Source organism: Notolabrus celidotus, chromosome 21 (assembly GCF_009762535.1).
Source record: "Notolabrus celidotus isolate fNotCel1 chromosome 21, fNotCel1.pri, whole genome shotgun sequence".
NCBI classification, from domain to species: Eukaryota; Metazoa; Chordata; class Actinopteri; order Labriformes; family Labridae; genus Notolabrus; species Notolabrus celidotus.
The window spans coordinates 6,949,549-6,965,951 of NC_048292.1; the positions used below are offsets into that span (position 1 = coordinate 6,949,549).

The 16,403-nt window shown below is 36.9% G+C and overlaps 5 protein-coding genes across 5 annotated transcripts; 3 read left to right on the forward strand and 2 right to left on the reverse strand.

Moving 5' to 3' along the window:
* The first annotated feature begins 2,346 nt into the window (after nt 1-2,346).
* LOC117805101 (histone H2B 3-like) lies at nt 2,347-2,774 on the forward strand. The gene has a single exon (XM_034673699.1). It carries the CDS (start codon nt 2,354-2,356, stop codon nt 2,723-2,725), a length of 372 nt encoding a protein of 123 aa, XP_034529590.1. The 5' UTR covers nt 2,347-2,353; the 3' UTR covers nt 2,726-2,774.
* Nucleotides 2,775-6,154: 3,380 nt separating this feature from the next.
* LOC117805266 (histone H2B 3-like) lies at nt 6,155-6,951 on the forward strand. Its single transcript, XM_034673944.1, has one exon. It carries the CDS (start codon nt 6,164-6,166, stop codon nt 6,533-6,535), a length of 372 nt encoding a protein of 123 aa, XP_034529835.1. The 5' UTR covers nt 6,155-6,163; the 3' UTR covers nt 6,536-6,951.
* Nucleotides 6,952-9,128: 2,177 nt separating this feature from the next.
* LOC117805268 (histone H4) lies at nt 9,129-9,508 on the forward strand. Its single transcript, XM_034673945.1, has one exon. It carries the CDS (start codon nt 9,145-9,147, stop codon nt 9,454-9,456), a length of 312 nt encoding a protein of 103 aa, XP_034529836.1. The 5' UTR covers nt 9,129-9,144; the 3' UTR covers nt 9,457-9,508.
* Nucleotides 9,509-10,393: 885 nt separating this feature from the next.
* On the reverse strand, nt 10,394-10,934 carry LOC117805263 (histone H3). The gene has a single exon (XM_034673941.1). The coding sequence runs from the start codon at nt 10,909-10,911 to the stop codon at nt 10,501-10,503; it is 411 nt and encodes a 136-aa protein (XP_034529832.1). The 5' UTR covers nt 10,912-10,934; the 3' UTR covers nt 10,394-10,500.
* Nucleotides 10,935-13,521: 2,587 nt separating this feature from the next.
* On the reverse strand, nt 13,522-14,471 carry LOC117805432 (histone H1-like). Its single transcript, XM_034674162.1, has one exon. It carries the CDS (start codon nt 14,469-14,471, stop codon nt 13,608-13,610), a length of 864 nt encoding a protein of 287 aa, XP_034530053.1. The 3' UTR covers nt 13,522-13,607.
* Between the last annotated feature and the right edge of the window lie 1,932 nt (nt 14,472-16,403).

A 16,403-nucleotide genomic window follows, 5' to 3' on the forward strand; every position in this document is an offset into this window, starting at 1 on the left:
AGCAAAACAAAACAAAAAAATCACCCTACTTTCAACAGTAAAATAGATGAATTTTCAAGCATTTTTTGTACTGAAAATGTAAAAAGAAAAGCTGTTTCTGCAGTATCTTGTTAATCCCCTCATCTTACATTACCCTGCAGCAGTGATTTTAGACATTAAAATAACCTGTATAGAATCCCTCTTAAAGCTGATACTGATTTGTTTTTGAAGGTCAAACTGAGGTGTATCCTGCACCTCATACTTCCTCCAAGCAGGGCCAAAAAATTAGACAATATAGTGACTTTTAAAATGCTAATTTAAAATTGATACCACACTTAACTTCTGCAAAATGCTTCAATAAATTCCCAAGAACATGTGTTTTTTGGTCTCTCAAGGTCGGTGGGGCACTGAATGGATTTATATATCCCTGTGGAAATGTTTTTGTTATTGCGTTAACCTTTTTTTACAACTCATAATTAAAGATGTAGAGAGAATCATAAAAAGTTCAAGCGGATTTGTACCGTGCCATCGATATTTAGCCTGTCCTTGTTGATGTTAACTGGCTTTGCATTAATATCATATTCCAGTCTTCTCTCTGTATCACAAAATGTACAGTTTCAGATTTAGTCCATTAGATGGTGTCATTGGCTGGTTCATATTGCAGCAGAGCCGTCTCAGAAAGGGAGGCCTTGAAGATTTGAATGCACAAACACAAGTGGACCAACTGCACGGTTATTGATTTTACATAATATAACCTGCTTGGGAGCTTTTCTATCACATGCACAACAACTGTATTTACACTGTGTGTGTTTCCACAGGGTTCAATCCCTCATTTATGTAAAACAGATGAATCTAGACAGGAAGCATTATTGTATGTGTAGTTTTATATTTATTTAATCTCAAACATCAACAATATGTTGTATTAGACACATTACTGTCCTAAAAACAGTTGTTTCCTACCACACATAGCATAATTATAGTATTTCTCAATTGCTAAAACATTTTTCTTGACATCCACCACACTTTTCTCAACACTATAAGCAAAAAAACCCAGTTTTTAAACTACAATCACCAAACCTCTGACTCTTTCTTTAAAACCAAACAATGTCTTCAGATCATACCTCAGTTGTTACAGCAACCCAGCCATAAGTACAATCAAGAAGAAGTTTCAATAAGTAAAATAAAGTAAAGTAAAGTAAAGTAAAGTAAAGTAAAGTAAAGTAAAGTAAAGATAGATAGATAGATAGATAGATAGATAGATAGATAGATAGATAGATAGATAGATAGATAGATAGATAGATAGATAGATAGATAGATAGATAGATAGATAGATAGATAGATAGATAGATAGATAGATAGAACCATAACCATAAACATCCACCCAGCTTCACAGCAATGGTGCACCACATCCCACATATATACACACCAGACACATATGAACACACTGGACACATATATGCACACCGGACACATATAAACACGCCGGACACATTACAGTGGCATTCTGTTTAGCAGTGCTATGGCCGATGGGACGAAGCTTCTGCCAAACCGGGCTCGCCTAGGAAAGGAAAGGAAAGGAAAGGAAAAGAAAGGAAAAGAAAAGGAAAGAAAAGAAAAGAAAAGACAAGAAAAAAATAAACAAAATAAAATAAAAAGTAAAATAAAACAAAATAAAATAAAATAAAATAAAATAAAATAAGGTAAGGTAAGGTAAGGTAAGATAAGATAAGATCAAAAATAAAATAAAATAAAATAAAATAAAATAAAATAAAATAAATATAAGATAAGATAAGATCAAATAAAATAAGTAAAAATAAAATACATAAATAAAGCTAGAATACAATACAATTTAGATATATACAATGTTACAATGGAATTTAATTTATCAATCGAAAAAAACTAAGCTGTGACACCTGTGCTTCAAATGTGTTTAACTTTTTCTACTTGTGCTTACCATTGTGCAACACAAGTGCATCACAGTGCAACATGAGTTGTAGTGAGTGAGAATGTGTTTGAAGTTGTGTCTAACAGGTGAAACCTGCTTATGGTTTTGCCAAAAAAAGTGACTGATTCAATACATGGCTTCATGAGAAATATAAAAAAATCATATGAAAATACTAAATAAGGAAGAAGACATCAGTCTGCAATATGTTTCCATCTTTAATGGACATGTTACTTCATGTTTCCTGCCGAGGGTTGCGTCAGTTTAACCGGTTAACTACAGGAAATGACTTCCGCGCTTTGTACTTGGTGACGTATTTTTCGGTTCAGCCAATCACTGAGTGGAGACAGCGCAGAGTCATTTGCATCCTATGTGTTTAAAACCTGTCAGTGTACCTACAGGTAATCATCTCACTAACTTGATATCGATATCATGTCAGGAAAGGCACCCGTACCCAAGAAGGGCTCTAAGAAAGCCGCTTCAAAAACTAACGCCAAGGGAGGCAAGAAGAGGAGGAGGACCAGGAAGGAGAGCTATGCCATCTACGTGTACAAAGTCCTGAAGCAGGTTCACCCCGACACCGGCATCTCCTCCAAGGCGATGGTCGTCATGAACTCTTTCGTGAGTGACATCTTTGAGCGCATCGCCACTGAGGCTTCACGTCTGGCTCATTACAACAAGCGCTCCACCATCACCTCCAGGGAGATCCAGACCGCCGTCCGCCTGCTGCTGCCCGGCGAGCTGGCCAAGCACGCCGTGTCTGAGGGAACCAAGGCTGTGACCAAGTACACCAGCTCCAAGTAAACTGCTTGGCTGCTTAAACCCCCAAACCAAAGGCTCTTTTAAGAGCCACTCACTTCGAACTCGAGAGCACAATCCTTCTCGCACTATTACACAATGAAGACTTGTAGAGTTCAAGGCAAGGCAGCTTTATTTGTGTAGCACATTTGATACACCAGGGCAACTCAATGTGCTTTACATGAAAACATTAAAGGTGACATATCATGCTTTTTTTCATCAATATATATTGGTCTAAGTGGTCCCCAAAACATGTCTTTAAAGTTTATGCTCAAAAAAACACTTTGAAATCAGATTTTGGCATGCCACTTCTTCAGTCCTCCTCAGAACACTGTTTTCTCTCTGACCACGCCCCCTCATGAAGTGGATGTGCCTCGGCTGTCCAACACGTTGATCTAATGCAGGGGTGTCCAAACTTTTTTCAAAGAGGGCCACATATGATGTTGTCAGAATACCTCAGGGCTAGTGGCTCCTACTGAGACTTAGGAATCCCAAAAGTTATATATGAAATATTCATTTAATAACAATCATTTTAAATTTTGTCTCAATAAATCAGTAACTAGGTAGTCTTCAGTTCTCCACAAGCCATGTACACATGAGCAAATGTTATCTTCTTCTGAAGGAAAATGTTTTTCATTAGGGTCCGGCAATGTGGGAAAAGTATTGTATCATTATTTTCCTATGGCAGGATCATGATCTAGATTCCATCACACTTCTTTTTTATGTGGTTTTTAAGACCTTTCTGACAAGCAGGCAACATTTTAAGAACAAAATAATTATTTTCCTGAGTTCTGAACATTTTTGATGCACCAAATTTTGCCTTTTCTGCACAATTTCAGAATTTGATCTTGTCTTGTGTCCTCTTTTGTGTCTTCTGAAGTTTTAGTGTTCATCAAGAACATTTTCACATCATGATAAAAACAATAATTTGAAAACTTGTCAACTTTAAGAGTCCTTATGTTTCTTCTTTATTGCTGCCTTGCAGAATTCCCAGAGCTTTGGCTTTAGACAGGTAGTCCATATGAAGCTTTTTGAGACGTTTCTGGATTGACTTTAGTTTTGTTTGTAGAAAGAAACTGTGATTAATTTCTTTGCTATAAATAACAAAATTTAAGATGGAAGCTTGGGGCCATAAATAAATGGACCTGGGGCCGCAATTGGCCCCCGGGCCGTACTTTGGACACCCCTGATCTAATGTTTACATGTTGGCTGAATATACACTGCTGCTCAGAGATCACGTTACTTCAACCCTCTGAATCTGATCCAGAATCTGATCCTGACGGAGAGGCGCCTGTAGCAGGACCTTTCTGAAGGATTGGTCACAGATTTAGTGTTTCTTGTTGTTTTATTTGTCCGTATGTCGACGTGTGTCTTGGTACACAGCTACGAACATGTAGCTATGTGGCTATGCTAACTAGCGCTAGCACTTATCCATGATAAATAAAAATCATCCACTAGATCTTCAAATCTGCAGACGTGGGGAGTAAAACCGACCTTTGTGTTTATTAAGACAGCCTACAACTAGCATGCCTCCCTCCTAAGCTCCTTGTTAGCACACATTTGTGCAGGTAATGAAAAAAGGAGGAGGGGTTCAGTATTATTTAATACAGTCTATGGGCTGAACAAGCTCCGAGCTCTGACTCGGCTCGTTTCCAAGCGGCAAACTCCGTTTTTTTACTTACAAGTCTATGTAAGTTATTATTTCTGTAGTTAGGATCTTCGAATTTCTTCTACAGGGTCGTTTAGTTGGGACCAAAACATGCTGAATGTACTTCTGTAGTTCTCATTACATGTATCAGGAGGTCGGTCATCCTAGCCTCTCATTGGTTGGTTCTGTGACATGTGATTGATGAACGAGAACTACCACACGTCGAACCCTCACATTAAAATTATATTAATGATAAAAGTTGAATTCAATGTTCATTCGTTATCTCAGGATGGTGATGATCTAATCAAAGTATTTTATGCACTTTAATGTTCTTGGGGAATGATTCAAGTCCATGGCACAATGTGTGGATATCATAAATGATCAAGCTTCATTTAACCTGTATAAATGATTAATTTAACGGATGTATCACAGAATGTAAAGAGTATATTCCTCTATTTTAATTTTCCTCGGCAAAGCTTTCTAATAATTTGAAATGCATGTTGACATTCATGGTGTTGAAGTTCTGTCAACACTAATGTGAGCAAAAAAAAATCACTATATGTTTAATCATGTACTGAAAGAAAAAAAAATGCTCAGATTTTTGTAAAAAAAGTAAACTAATGATTTTTTTTTAAAAACTTGATTGTGCTAACTAAATATCAAGTCATCTTACGAGACCAGGTAGATGGAATATAAGGATGGCTTTAAATTAAATATATGAATAGGATTCTAACTCTTTCAGGATGCGAGTGGCCCTTAACAGAGCCTTTGTGTGTGTATGATGTGTATGGTAATTTAACAACAAGACAGTATAATATAATGAATATTAAGACCAAGTAAACCGCACTGTTGCATAAACCCTTAAAACAAGGCTCTTTTAAGAGCCACTCACTACAAACTCAAGAGCACAATCTTCCTTATTAAATTGTAGTACAAAGAAGAGTTCTCATGTTTAAATATATATATATATATATATATATATATATATATATATATATATATATATATATATATATATATATTTATTTATATTTATTGCCATTCATGATTGGCTTCTTCATTACCCCAATTAAAGAGATTTCCTTGTATCAATCTGCAGACCTGTGCGAACCCAAATATTGCATGCTGAATAACAGGTGTTTACTCAACCTCTTGTATAACCAACCCTATGTCATTCCCTTATCTGGAAATTATGTTATGAATATCATTAATTACAATTTAACAACAAGACAGTAAGGGTAATAAATAAATATAAAAACAAATCCAAAAATTCTAAATAAAAATACTATCTATACAAGGAAAGGTATAAAAGTAGCTTTTAAATACATTAAATAAGGTAAATTGGCCAACGCCAGAGTGCACATGTAGTAAATTAATGTAATAATAAAATATGTAATGGGATAAATTACAATATGACACATGGATATCAAGGTTTTGCACCGGAAATGAAAATACTGCACATGTATGTCATATCATATGAGTCTTATTTAGAGTCTTTAGTCAGCACATTATTACCGATGTGGAATGAGGGCTTGATGGGTAAGAAAAAAAAAGGTAATAAACGCCCTGAGACTTCCTGACTCCGTCTCATGTGACCGTTTCTCTGTCATATTACCGCTGATCTACAGTCAGATAAGTCCAACCGACACTACATGGTTTGACTTCAACATTTAGTCACGTGGTGCCGGTTCAGCCAATCGCAGAGTGGAGACAGCGCAGAGTCATTTGCATCCTGTGTGTTTAAAATCTGCCAGTGTCAGTCATGTTAGTTATCTCGCTAACTTGATATCGATATCATGTCAGGAAAGGCACCCGCACCCAAGAAGGGCTCTAAGAAAGCCGCTTCAAAAACTAACACCAAGGGAGGCAAGAAGAGGAGGAGGACCAGGAAGGAGAGCTATGCCATCTACGTGTACAAAGTCCTGAAGCAGGTCCACCCCGACACCGGGATCTCCTCCAAGGCGATGGGCATCATGAACTCTTTCGTGAGTGACATCTTTGAGCGTATCGCCACTGAGGCTTCACGTCTGGCCCACTACAACAAGCGTTCCACTATCACCTCCAGGGAGATCCAGACCGCCGTCCGCCTGCTGCTGCCCGGCGAGCTGGCAAAGCACGCAGTGTCTGAGGGAACCAAGGCTGTGACTAAGTACACCAGCTCCAAGTAAATTGCCTGGCTGCTTAAACCCCCAAACCAAAGGCTCTTTTAAGAGCCACTCACTCCGAACTCAAGAGCACAATCCTCCTTTATGAAACTGTTACACAATAGAGGTGTGTGGTGCAGAGAGACCGTGATGCCATTCATGACTGCAACAGATCGACACATGTATGATTGCATGATGAATAACCAAGGTGTATATGAAGCTCTGGTATTATTAACCACTTTGAGACAAGTCATAATATGACTATTAAAAAAATTAATTTTATTATAATAAATGTATTCTATACCCCTTTAACCTGTATGTGCCTGGACACTGTAGATGTAAAAAATACTAAATGAATATTAAGACCAAGTAAACCGCACTGTTGCATAAACCCTGAAACCAAGGCTCTTTTAAGAGCCACTCACTCCAAACGCAAGAGCACAATCTTCCTTATTAAATTGTAACCCAATGAAGAGTTCTCATGTTTAAATATAAATATTATTTATTTATTGCCATTCATGATTGGCTTCTTCAATTACCCCAACTAAAGAGATTTCCTTATCAATCTGCAGACCTGTGTGAACCCAAATATTGCATGCTGAATAACAGAGGTGCTGACTCAACCTCTTGTATAACCAACCCTATGTCATTCCCTTATCTGGAACTTGTTATGAATATCATTAATTACAGTCTACACAAACACATGGGTCACTATGTACCTCATTGTATTAATAATAATTTAATGTATATAGCACCTTTTCAAAACACATACAAAGTGCTTCAGACCAAGGTGACAAATAGACAGGGAGATTGAAATAGCATTAAAAGCAAGGAAAAACATTAGTTGTAGGACCTGAGCTGTTAAAACCAGCTGTTCCTGGATGTGCCTGAAAGTCCCCTTAAAACCCAGGGAGACCGAGCCTTTGCAGCAGCGGCCCCCAAGCTCTGGAATGGCTTGCCACTCCAATTAAGATCGGCCCCCACTGTTGAATGTTTTAAATCTTTGTTGAAGACACATCTCTTCTCTTTGGCCTTCTCCCCGTGAGGAGGAAAGTAATATCCTGTTATGTTGTTTATTGTTGTCTTCATGTACTTTGTACTTTTTATCTTGTTAACACTGGTTGTTTTTAAATGTGCTATATAAATAAAGTTGACTTGACTTGACTTAAGAGTGTGTGAAAAATGCAGTGAGTAAAACAATTGAGCCAATAAAACAAACATTAAAATCAGCCAATTTATACTAAAAAGGTCTTTCTATAAAAGTACGTTTTTAAGAGTGATTTAAAAGCAGGTACTGTTTAAGCCGACCTCACTTCCTCAGGTAGGGCGGGCGTTCCATAGTTGTGGGGGCCTGACAGAAAATGCCCTGCCAACTTTATGTCCCTTGTGATGATATGATTTATTTATTTATTTATTTTTATTTATAAAGCACATTTAAAACAACCTCAGTTGACCAAAGTGCTGTACAGATATTAAAATACAATTTATTCATACACAATATCGCAATAAATAAAATCAATGAAAGAATAGTAAGAGCTCAATTTAGGAAATAAAAGAGTAAAAAAGTAAAAAGCCAAGGATTCTTGTTTAGCATTTATCAATGCTATATAACTGCACTGTTAAAATAAAAAGGTTAATTCCCGTGACCTGTTCCTATCCTTTTTTGCAAAGTCAGACACGTTCAAGAGCACATTGTTGAATTTATGTAACCTTATCAATGACTATAATCACATTTTAACTCAAGACAGTCAGAATGACACTACTGAGGTTTGGGAATAACCGCAGGTAAAAAAAGATAATACCCTGAAGCAAAATCAGTACATATATAAATGTAATAACTAAACTTTTTAAATCTATAATCTCCACTCTGCTCTTCTATCCCCTCGCCACATGAAAGCAGATGGCTGAGCCTCCATTCACAAACTGAGGTATCTTGTGTTCTACCCTATACATGACACAATTAATATGTAATCAAAATTGTACAACAAAAGAGAATCAAAATGTTCATTATAGGGGGTCTACTGTATAGCTACTTGATCAAAAGTCTCCTCATATTAGACATTGAATGCTTAAAAGAAAAACAGTAGATGCCCATGTGGCAACTTACATCATATCTATTGTCCCCAGAAAATTGTTGTAGAGATAAGAACACCCTGACAGACTATACCTTATGAAGACAGCTAGAATGTCCTCTACATGGTACAAGAGGTTTCACAATGATAGCTTATGAAGTGTTAGACATATTGAAGATATTATGTCCACAAGGATGAATGACTGAATAAGAAAGTTGAGGCTGAAAAATAGAAAACAGCTTTGTGTAACTTGTGTTTTTTGCAACATATTGGAGTGGTTTTTAACGCTGGTGAAGCAAATTAGAACCTCACTCATGCAAAGAATATATAATGTATACACAAATTTAAAAATTACAATAGGAGAATGCAGGTATAATTAATGTGAAATAAAATGAAAATGTGAGGACAAAGCAGTGAATGGATTTGAGAGTAGGTGGAGTTCAGAAAAAAAAGGTCCCTCCCAGGAAGCTGTGTGCCTCTGAAACGTCCGCTGACAGGCTTTAAAAACACAAGCCTTCCCAACTGACTCACACTTCAACCGAACAACCTCGATTGATAAACATGTCTGGACGTGGAAAGGGAGGAAAGGGACTCGGAAAAGGAGGCGCCAAGCGTCACCGCAAAGTCCTTCGTGATAACATCCAGGGAATCACCAAGCCCGCCATCCGCCGTCTGGCTCGCCGTGGCGGAGTCAAGCGTATCTCCGGCCTCATCTACGAGGAGACCCGTGGGGTGCTCAAGGTGTTCCTGGAGAACGTCATCCGTGATGCCGTCACCTACACCGAGCACGCCAAGAGGAAGACCGTCACCGCCATGGATGTGGTGTACGCTCTGAAGAGACAGGGTCGCACTCTGTACGGCTTCGGCGGTTAAACAAGATTTCACCTCAACAACGAAAACCAACGGCTCTTTTAAGAGCCACCCACTACAACTACAGAGCTCATCCTGTGTTATACTAATACATATGTGTGGAAAGATATCAATGTTATCGCTATTATTGCTATGCGAAAGTATGTGTGGGTGTAACCTCAATGAATAAAGTTTAATTTATATTGCGTGATTCCTACAAATGCCATCAAATGAAAAACAAAGAAGCAGAAATAAAACTATGGCTAGATAGGGGAAGATCTTAAAGAATAATAAAGATAAAAAACTAAAATTAAATTAAATGAAGACCAATGCATTCCAACATATATTTAAAAAAAGTTGCAGCATCAAAATAAAGTATAAATAGATTTAAAGTGGGTAAAGTGTTGGAAAAAAAAAAAAGGCGAGAAATGTCAATACAACTGAGTAGATAAATAATAAAACAGTTAAATCAATATTACAGTATTTGGTAAGGATTGAAATTGTAAAACTTCATAAAACCCAGAATGAATAAATACACTTTTAGTTTATGTTCAAAAGTCTCAATATTTGTCAACACTACTTAATGTCATAGGAATAGGTTTCTATTTTTATTTAATAATCCAGACTAAAATCTGCATACACATGTACTATGATGTGTGGTATGGTTATAGTGAAGAATGAAACACTCACAAAAAACTTTGATGAAAGATTAATGATTAAATGTTAAATGGTGATTTTCTAATACAGTTATGCACTTTATGAACTAATATTCATGGAAAATGATTCAGTCAATGCTGCCAGATTAAAGATCAAGCTTCATTTAACCTGTATAAATGACTAATTTAACTGATGCATAAGAAAGAAAAACTGAGAAAAATTGTGCACTTTTTTAGTTTGAAGAAATCATATATACTTTTTTTTTTTTAACTCGAATGTGCCAACTGAATATTAAGACATTTTATAAACTGGATAGAACATGGTATTCATTTTAGTAATAGGATTTTAACTCTTTCTACAGAGGTCGGTGGCTCTTAAAAGAGCCGTTGTGTGTTTGATGGTTGAGGTAATTTAAGCCCTCTCTCCACGGATGCGTCTTGCCAGCTGTATGTCTTTGGGCATGATGGTGACCCTCTTGGCGTGGATGGCGCACAGGTTGGTGTCCTCGAACAGACCCACCAGGTAAGCCTCACTGGCCTCCTGCAGGGCCATGACGGCGGAGCTCTGGAAGCGCAGATCGGTCTTGAAGTCCTGAGCGATCTCCCTGACCAGGCGCTGGAAGGGCAGCTTGCGGATGAGCAGCTCGGTGGACTTCTGGTAGCGGCGGATCTCTCTGAGGGCCACGGTCCCGGGCCTGTAACGATGGGGCTTCTTCACGCCGCCGGTGGCAGGGGCGCTTTTGCGGGCAGCCTTGGTGGCCAGCTGCTTCCTGGGGGCTTTGCCTCCTGTGGACTTACGGGCGGTCTGCTTGGTTCTTGCCATTTTAACAGATAGACAGCTTTTCCTCTGACGAAGGATAAGACGATGATTTAGTCGGAGCAGCGTCGGCTTTATATAGCCGGGGCTGAGCGCGAGCAACACGTGATTGGTTCAAGTTTGCACGTGATCCAAGTCGGAAGGAACTCTCTCCACAAAAGAAAGAGGCCTATTATATTATATTATATTATATTATATTATATTATATTATATTATATTATATTATATTATATTATATTATATTATATTATATTATAATATATTATAATATAATATAATATATTATATTAGTGATTTGCCTCCAACAGTAACACTGGTATAAAGTTGATAAGTTGATAATATTAAATTATAAGTTATAAGTTAATAATTTTAACTAAAATTTGAAGTCAAACTAAAGTAAAATAAAAATGAATATCTGAAAAATATAAATAATAAAAAATTCAGAAGGAAATACGCTTTAAAATACCTTTATTTAAATTAGAAACCAGGAAAAAAAATACAGGAAAGAAGGTGATCTTAGGTGGAAGATGATATAAGTAAATCTAGAAGAAATCTAGAAACTGACATGTTCTGAAGGTAGAACATATTTTAAGAGGTGTACTCTGCGTCCAGCTTTCATCAGGAGTTACAGATTCTTCATGAAAAATAGATAAATATTAACCAGTCTGGAGGAAATGCTTTACATCATAGTTTGACCATTCCTTCCTTTATAAACCTTTTTAATTTTTTTACTATTAACATTTGGTTTCAGGATATTAAGGTGTGTTTGCACTTCATTAGAAAACCATTTGTACTTCACTGCACTTATTTAAGGATAAGATGAGATATTCCTTTATTTGTCCAAAAAAGTGTTACAGCAGCAAAGTAGATAGTGCAAAACAGTATAAAGTAAACAAATCGTAAAATAGAAATAATTAAAAAATAAATAGCATTTAAAAAGCAAATAAGCATATATAAAGAAAAGTATGTACACAACTAAATAAGTACATTTACATATACTTACAAAAGAAGTAATCTGCACAGACTAGTGACAGGTAAAACAAAAATTATGATGAACTTCATGTGAAGCTGCACCAAAATGTTTTTTGGAAATTACATGGACTATGGATGTCTACTAGGAGTACTATGGAATGTTCAGTACACCCATGTTATTATATTTAATTTAATTATGATTGTGGACATGACCAAGAGTGCACTGTGAATTTTTATGATGTCTGTGGATATGGTCTTATTGCAACACTGATAACAGATATTAGGATTATTAGAGTCTCTGTCTGATCTGCTGTTAATATGTGTATGCTGTGCTGTACGACAAAGGGCCTTTTTGAGGACATGTTTTCTACATATGAATATAAATAATGGCATCCATTAACATTGTTCAATTTCTATCTATCAAAAATCATGATGCAATGCTGGTTTCAATAATTATGTGTCAATGGATTACAGTGATTATTCCATGTAGACACATAATCAATCAATCAGACTTCATTTATAAAGCGCTTTTCATACAATGACATTGTAACACAAAGGGCTGTACATAAAAACAACTTCAAATAGAATAAATTAAAAAAAAGATCCCACTCACTCCCAGCCCGACCCCAAACCTACCCCACAATCCTAAGGTTAAGAACACAATATGCAACAATAGTGATAAAAACAATAAAAAAATAAAATAAAAAAATAAAAATAAGTTGCTGAATGAACTGAGGAAATGCTCTCATGATATCTTAATGAGGAAACACTGGAGGTAAAATAAGATGTTAAAACTCAAAACAGGAAATTAAAATAACCAAAGTAAAATACATTTCCAAGATAATAAAACACTAAAATATTAAACCATTAAACGAATATAAATATCTTCTTAATAAATCAATAAGTACATAAATAAATAAAGTAGAATATAAGCTAAATTTTAAACAATAGATAAATAAATAAATAAATAAATAAAAACTATTAAGAATAAAGATAAAACTTAGTTAAAAGCAAGACTAAAAAAGTAGGTCTTGAGTTTGCCTTTAAAATGTTTACAGTTTGGGCAGCCCTTAGATCCTCAGGCAGGGTGTTCCACAGGTGTGGGCCATAATCTCACAGGAAGTTATTTTATATCAAAACCTATTATTCACCGTCTCTATAACGTGCTGGTGAATCACAGGAGAACATTGAGTGCAAGACTGATCCCCACTTAATGCACCACAGAACACCACAGGAAGTCATTCCTACCTGTGGCCATCAGACTGTACAACTCCTCCCTCTGATGAATGAACTATATTCTGTACTCTGTGTAATAACGTGCAATACACTGTGCAATATCCCTGCCATCCTGTATACAAGACCTTCATTCCTGGTGCTTTTGTATTTATCAGTATACTTATTATTAATCCAGGTTACATTATATAATTTGTATTTATATCTCATTTTATTGCTTCTTTCTATTAATATTTTGACTTCTTCATACTGTGTATAAAAGCATTCTGAAACAACTGAATTTTTCTCCCAGGATAAATGAAATAATTCTGATGCTATAAATACATGATGCATTTTTTTTATGTTAATGCATTCATTCACATAATTGAACGTTATAAAACATTAAATGAGGTCTTATTTAGTTAGAAATTGAATAATGGACGTTATTGTAGGATTTGAGCTCTCATTGTAAGATATGGGGGCTCTTAAAAGAACCTTTGGTTTGATGAAGTAAACTTTTACTTCCTCACTGATTTGGGCTTTGAAACCCTCCTTGTAGTTCTCGTCGGAGCGACTGTCTTCTTTGGTGAAGCTGCAGCCTTCTTCTTGGGGGAAGCAGCAGCCTTCTTGGGGGTAGCTGCAGCCTTCTTCTTGGGGGAAGCTACCTTCTTCTTGGGGGAAGCTACCTTCTTCTTGGGGGAAGCTACCTTCTTCTTGGGGGAAGCTGCCTTCTTCTTGGGGGAAGCTGCCTTCTTCTTGGGGGAAGCTGCTTTCCTGGTCGGGGTGGCTGCCTTCTTCGGGCTCTTTGCTGGAGATTTCGTGGGTGTCTTCTTTGAAGACTCCTCGGCCGCTTCAGACCTTGCTTTCTTCCTTGCTGCTATCTTCAGTGCCTTCTTCAGATTACGAGATGGCTTGCCCATCTTATAGGACCCAGAGACACCAGTTCCCTTGTACTGAATGAGTTCCCCCCTTTCCACAAGTGTGTCTAGAGCCCGTTTAATTGTAGCAGGCCTGTCGAAACCATTGTCAATCAGGGCTTTCTTGATCTTAGTACCTGAGGTGCCTTTACGGTCTTTACAATTTGCCATGTATTTCATGATGAGATCTCCAGAGCCGTGTCCGGCCTTGTTCCCCGGGTGACTGATCTTCTTCTTCCGTGGCTTTTTTGCCTTGGGTTTATTGGGTTCCTCGGGCACTTTTGGTTTCTTTGACGCCCTGGTCGCCCTGGTCGCCCTGCTCTTCTTGGCAGGTTCTTCCGGTTCTTCCTGTGCGGTCGACTCATCAGTTGCGGTCGGCTCATCAGTTGCGGTCGGCTCATCAGTTTGGGCCGTTTCAGCCGGCACAGCCTCGGCGGGAACAACTTCTTTCATCTCGGTGTCCATGTTGGTTAGTAGTAACACCGGTTTCCCGAAGGCCTTAAACACACCATGAGAACCGTAGAGACTCAACTCAACCCAGCAACGTGTCAGTGGAAGTGAGAGACTTGTGTTTTCTCTTTACAATGAAACCCTCAGAATACACAAAATAGGACGCACTAAAGCGAAAAAAATGACATCAGTTGATGGCGTAGAAGTTTCTGTTTACTTATGAGTTAAAGAAAGCTTGAAATATTTCTGTATTTTGATACAGAAGCATTCAAACCTACCCAAGCTGGTGCCGTAATGTGTTCCGCTACGGGGTTTTTCTCCTTAACTTCTCTTCTATCGCTTTAAAACACATCACACCCAAACTTAAAACATATAAATGTCAAGTATGGATATTTTTTTAAGAGTTTGTGGTTAAAAAAATGTACATTTTACGGTTCGTTTGGTTTTAAAAGAGGTTAGTTTGATACCTGCAAACACACTGAAAATCGAGCTGGGACCTCTCTCCCATAATGACACAGCCATTGTCCTTTCAATGTCTCACTCTATATTCTTGATGTATACACTACCAGTCAAAAATTTGGAAACACCTTCTCATTCAAGGGTTATTTTAATTATTTGAAACACTTTAGATGAATACCAAAGACATCAAAACTATGAAATAACATGGAATTATCTAATTCACAAAAAAAGTGTTAAACAAAGCAGAATATGTTTTATATTTTAGATTCTGTAAAGTAGCCCCCTTTTTCCTTCATGACAGCTTTGCACACTCTTGGTATTCTCTCAGTCTGCTTCATGAAGTGGTTTCCTGGAATGGTTTCTAAAGAATATGAGCCTTGTCAAGAGTTCATTTGTAGAATGACTTGCCTTCCTAATGTGTTTGAGACCATCAGTTGTGTTGTTCAGAGGTAGGGTTAGCACACACTGGATAGCCCTATTTGACTACTGTTGTAATCCAGATTATGGCAAAAACAGATTATTCCATATTTTGGATGTCTTCAGTATTAATCTACAATGTTGAAAATGATTAAAATAAATAATAAACATTGAATGAGAAGGTGTGTTCAAACTTTTGACTGGTAGTGTATATATTTTTTTCTGGAACATCTGACATTTAAAAACCTGTTGGGATTTTTGTATTTGTTTTTTTTGGTAATAGTGTTGCTATTGCTGATTTTGCTGTCAAATAGACATTCTTAGTAACTGTTATTATTCTGTTACTGATATGGTAACTATTGTCAATGTTGCTTGTTATTATCTTGTCTGTTTTTGAAGATACCCTAGCTTGGATGGTGGAATATTATGTCTTGGTCTGAATGGTTGACCAGCGGTTGTGCCCGGTGGTCTTTCTACTGTAAAGAGCGGGGTTATTGTTTTGTTTTGTTCCTTTTGTCAAAATGTGAAAAATTAATACAAATCTTGGGGAAACCCCCCCCCCCCAAAAAAAAAACCTGTTTCAATCACTATAGTTGTATTGAATACTATTTGTATTTGACTTTTTTTTAACCATTTTATAGGAAATTGTAACCTGCTCATGCTGATGTGGTCTAAACCCTTTGTGTCGAGTCCAAGCTTGAGTGAAATGCTACCATGTAGAACTTGATCGAGCTAAAACAGATGTGTTTTTCAATATAAAAATCACTGCCTGCACTATCAAAAATAAAAGTACAATAAGACTTTCAATATTTGTTTGACAGTTTTGACAGGGGATTAATGACATGACTAAACTACCACCTGTTGAGGTGAAAATCAGCCTAATTAAATTATTATTTAAATGTATCAAAGACAAAAGTATAGTTTAGTAAAACTGTCATGCAAGTAAAGTTAAAGTTGGTGATTTCATCATGAAAACAATTCACAACTCTCACCAACGGAAGGCCAAAAGAGGTCACAACTTAAACAAACTGCCAGAGAAAAATCCGACAAAGTATGATGAAGAAAGAGAAG

Bases quoted from the DNA above. Each gene is read 5' to 3' on its own strand.
- LOC117805101 (XM_034673699.1), top strand. From the start codon at position 2,354: ATGTCAGGAAAGGCACCCGTACCCAAGAAGGGCTCTAAGAAAGCCGCT.
- LOC117805266 (XM_034673944.1), top strand. From the start codon at position 6,164: ATGTCAGGAAAGGCACCCGCACCCAAGAAGGGCTCTAAGAAAGCCGCT.
- LOC117805268 (XM_034673945.1), top strand. From the start codon at position 9,145: ATGTCTGGACGTGGAAAGGGAGGAAAGGGACTCGGAAAAGGAGGCGCC.
- LOC117805263 (XM_034673941.1), bottom strand. From the start codon at position 10,911: ATGGCAAGAACCAAGCAGACCGCCCGTAAGTCCACAGGAGGCAAAGCC.
- LOC117805432 (XM_034674162.1), bottom strand. From the start codon at position 14,471: ATGGACACCGAGATGAAAGAAGTTGTTCCCGCCGAGGCTGTGCCGGCT.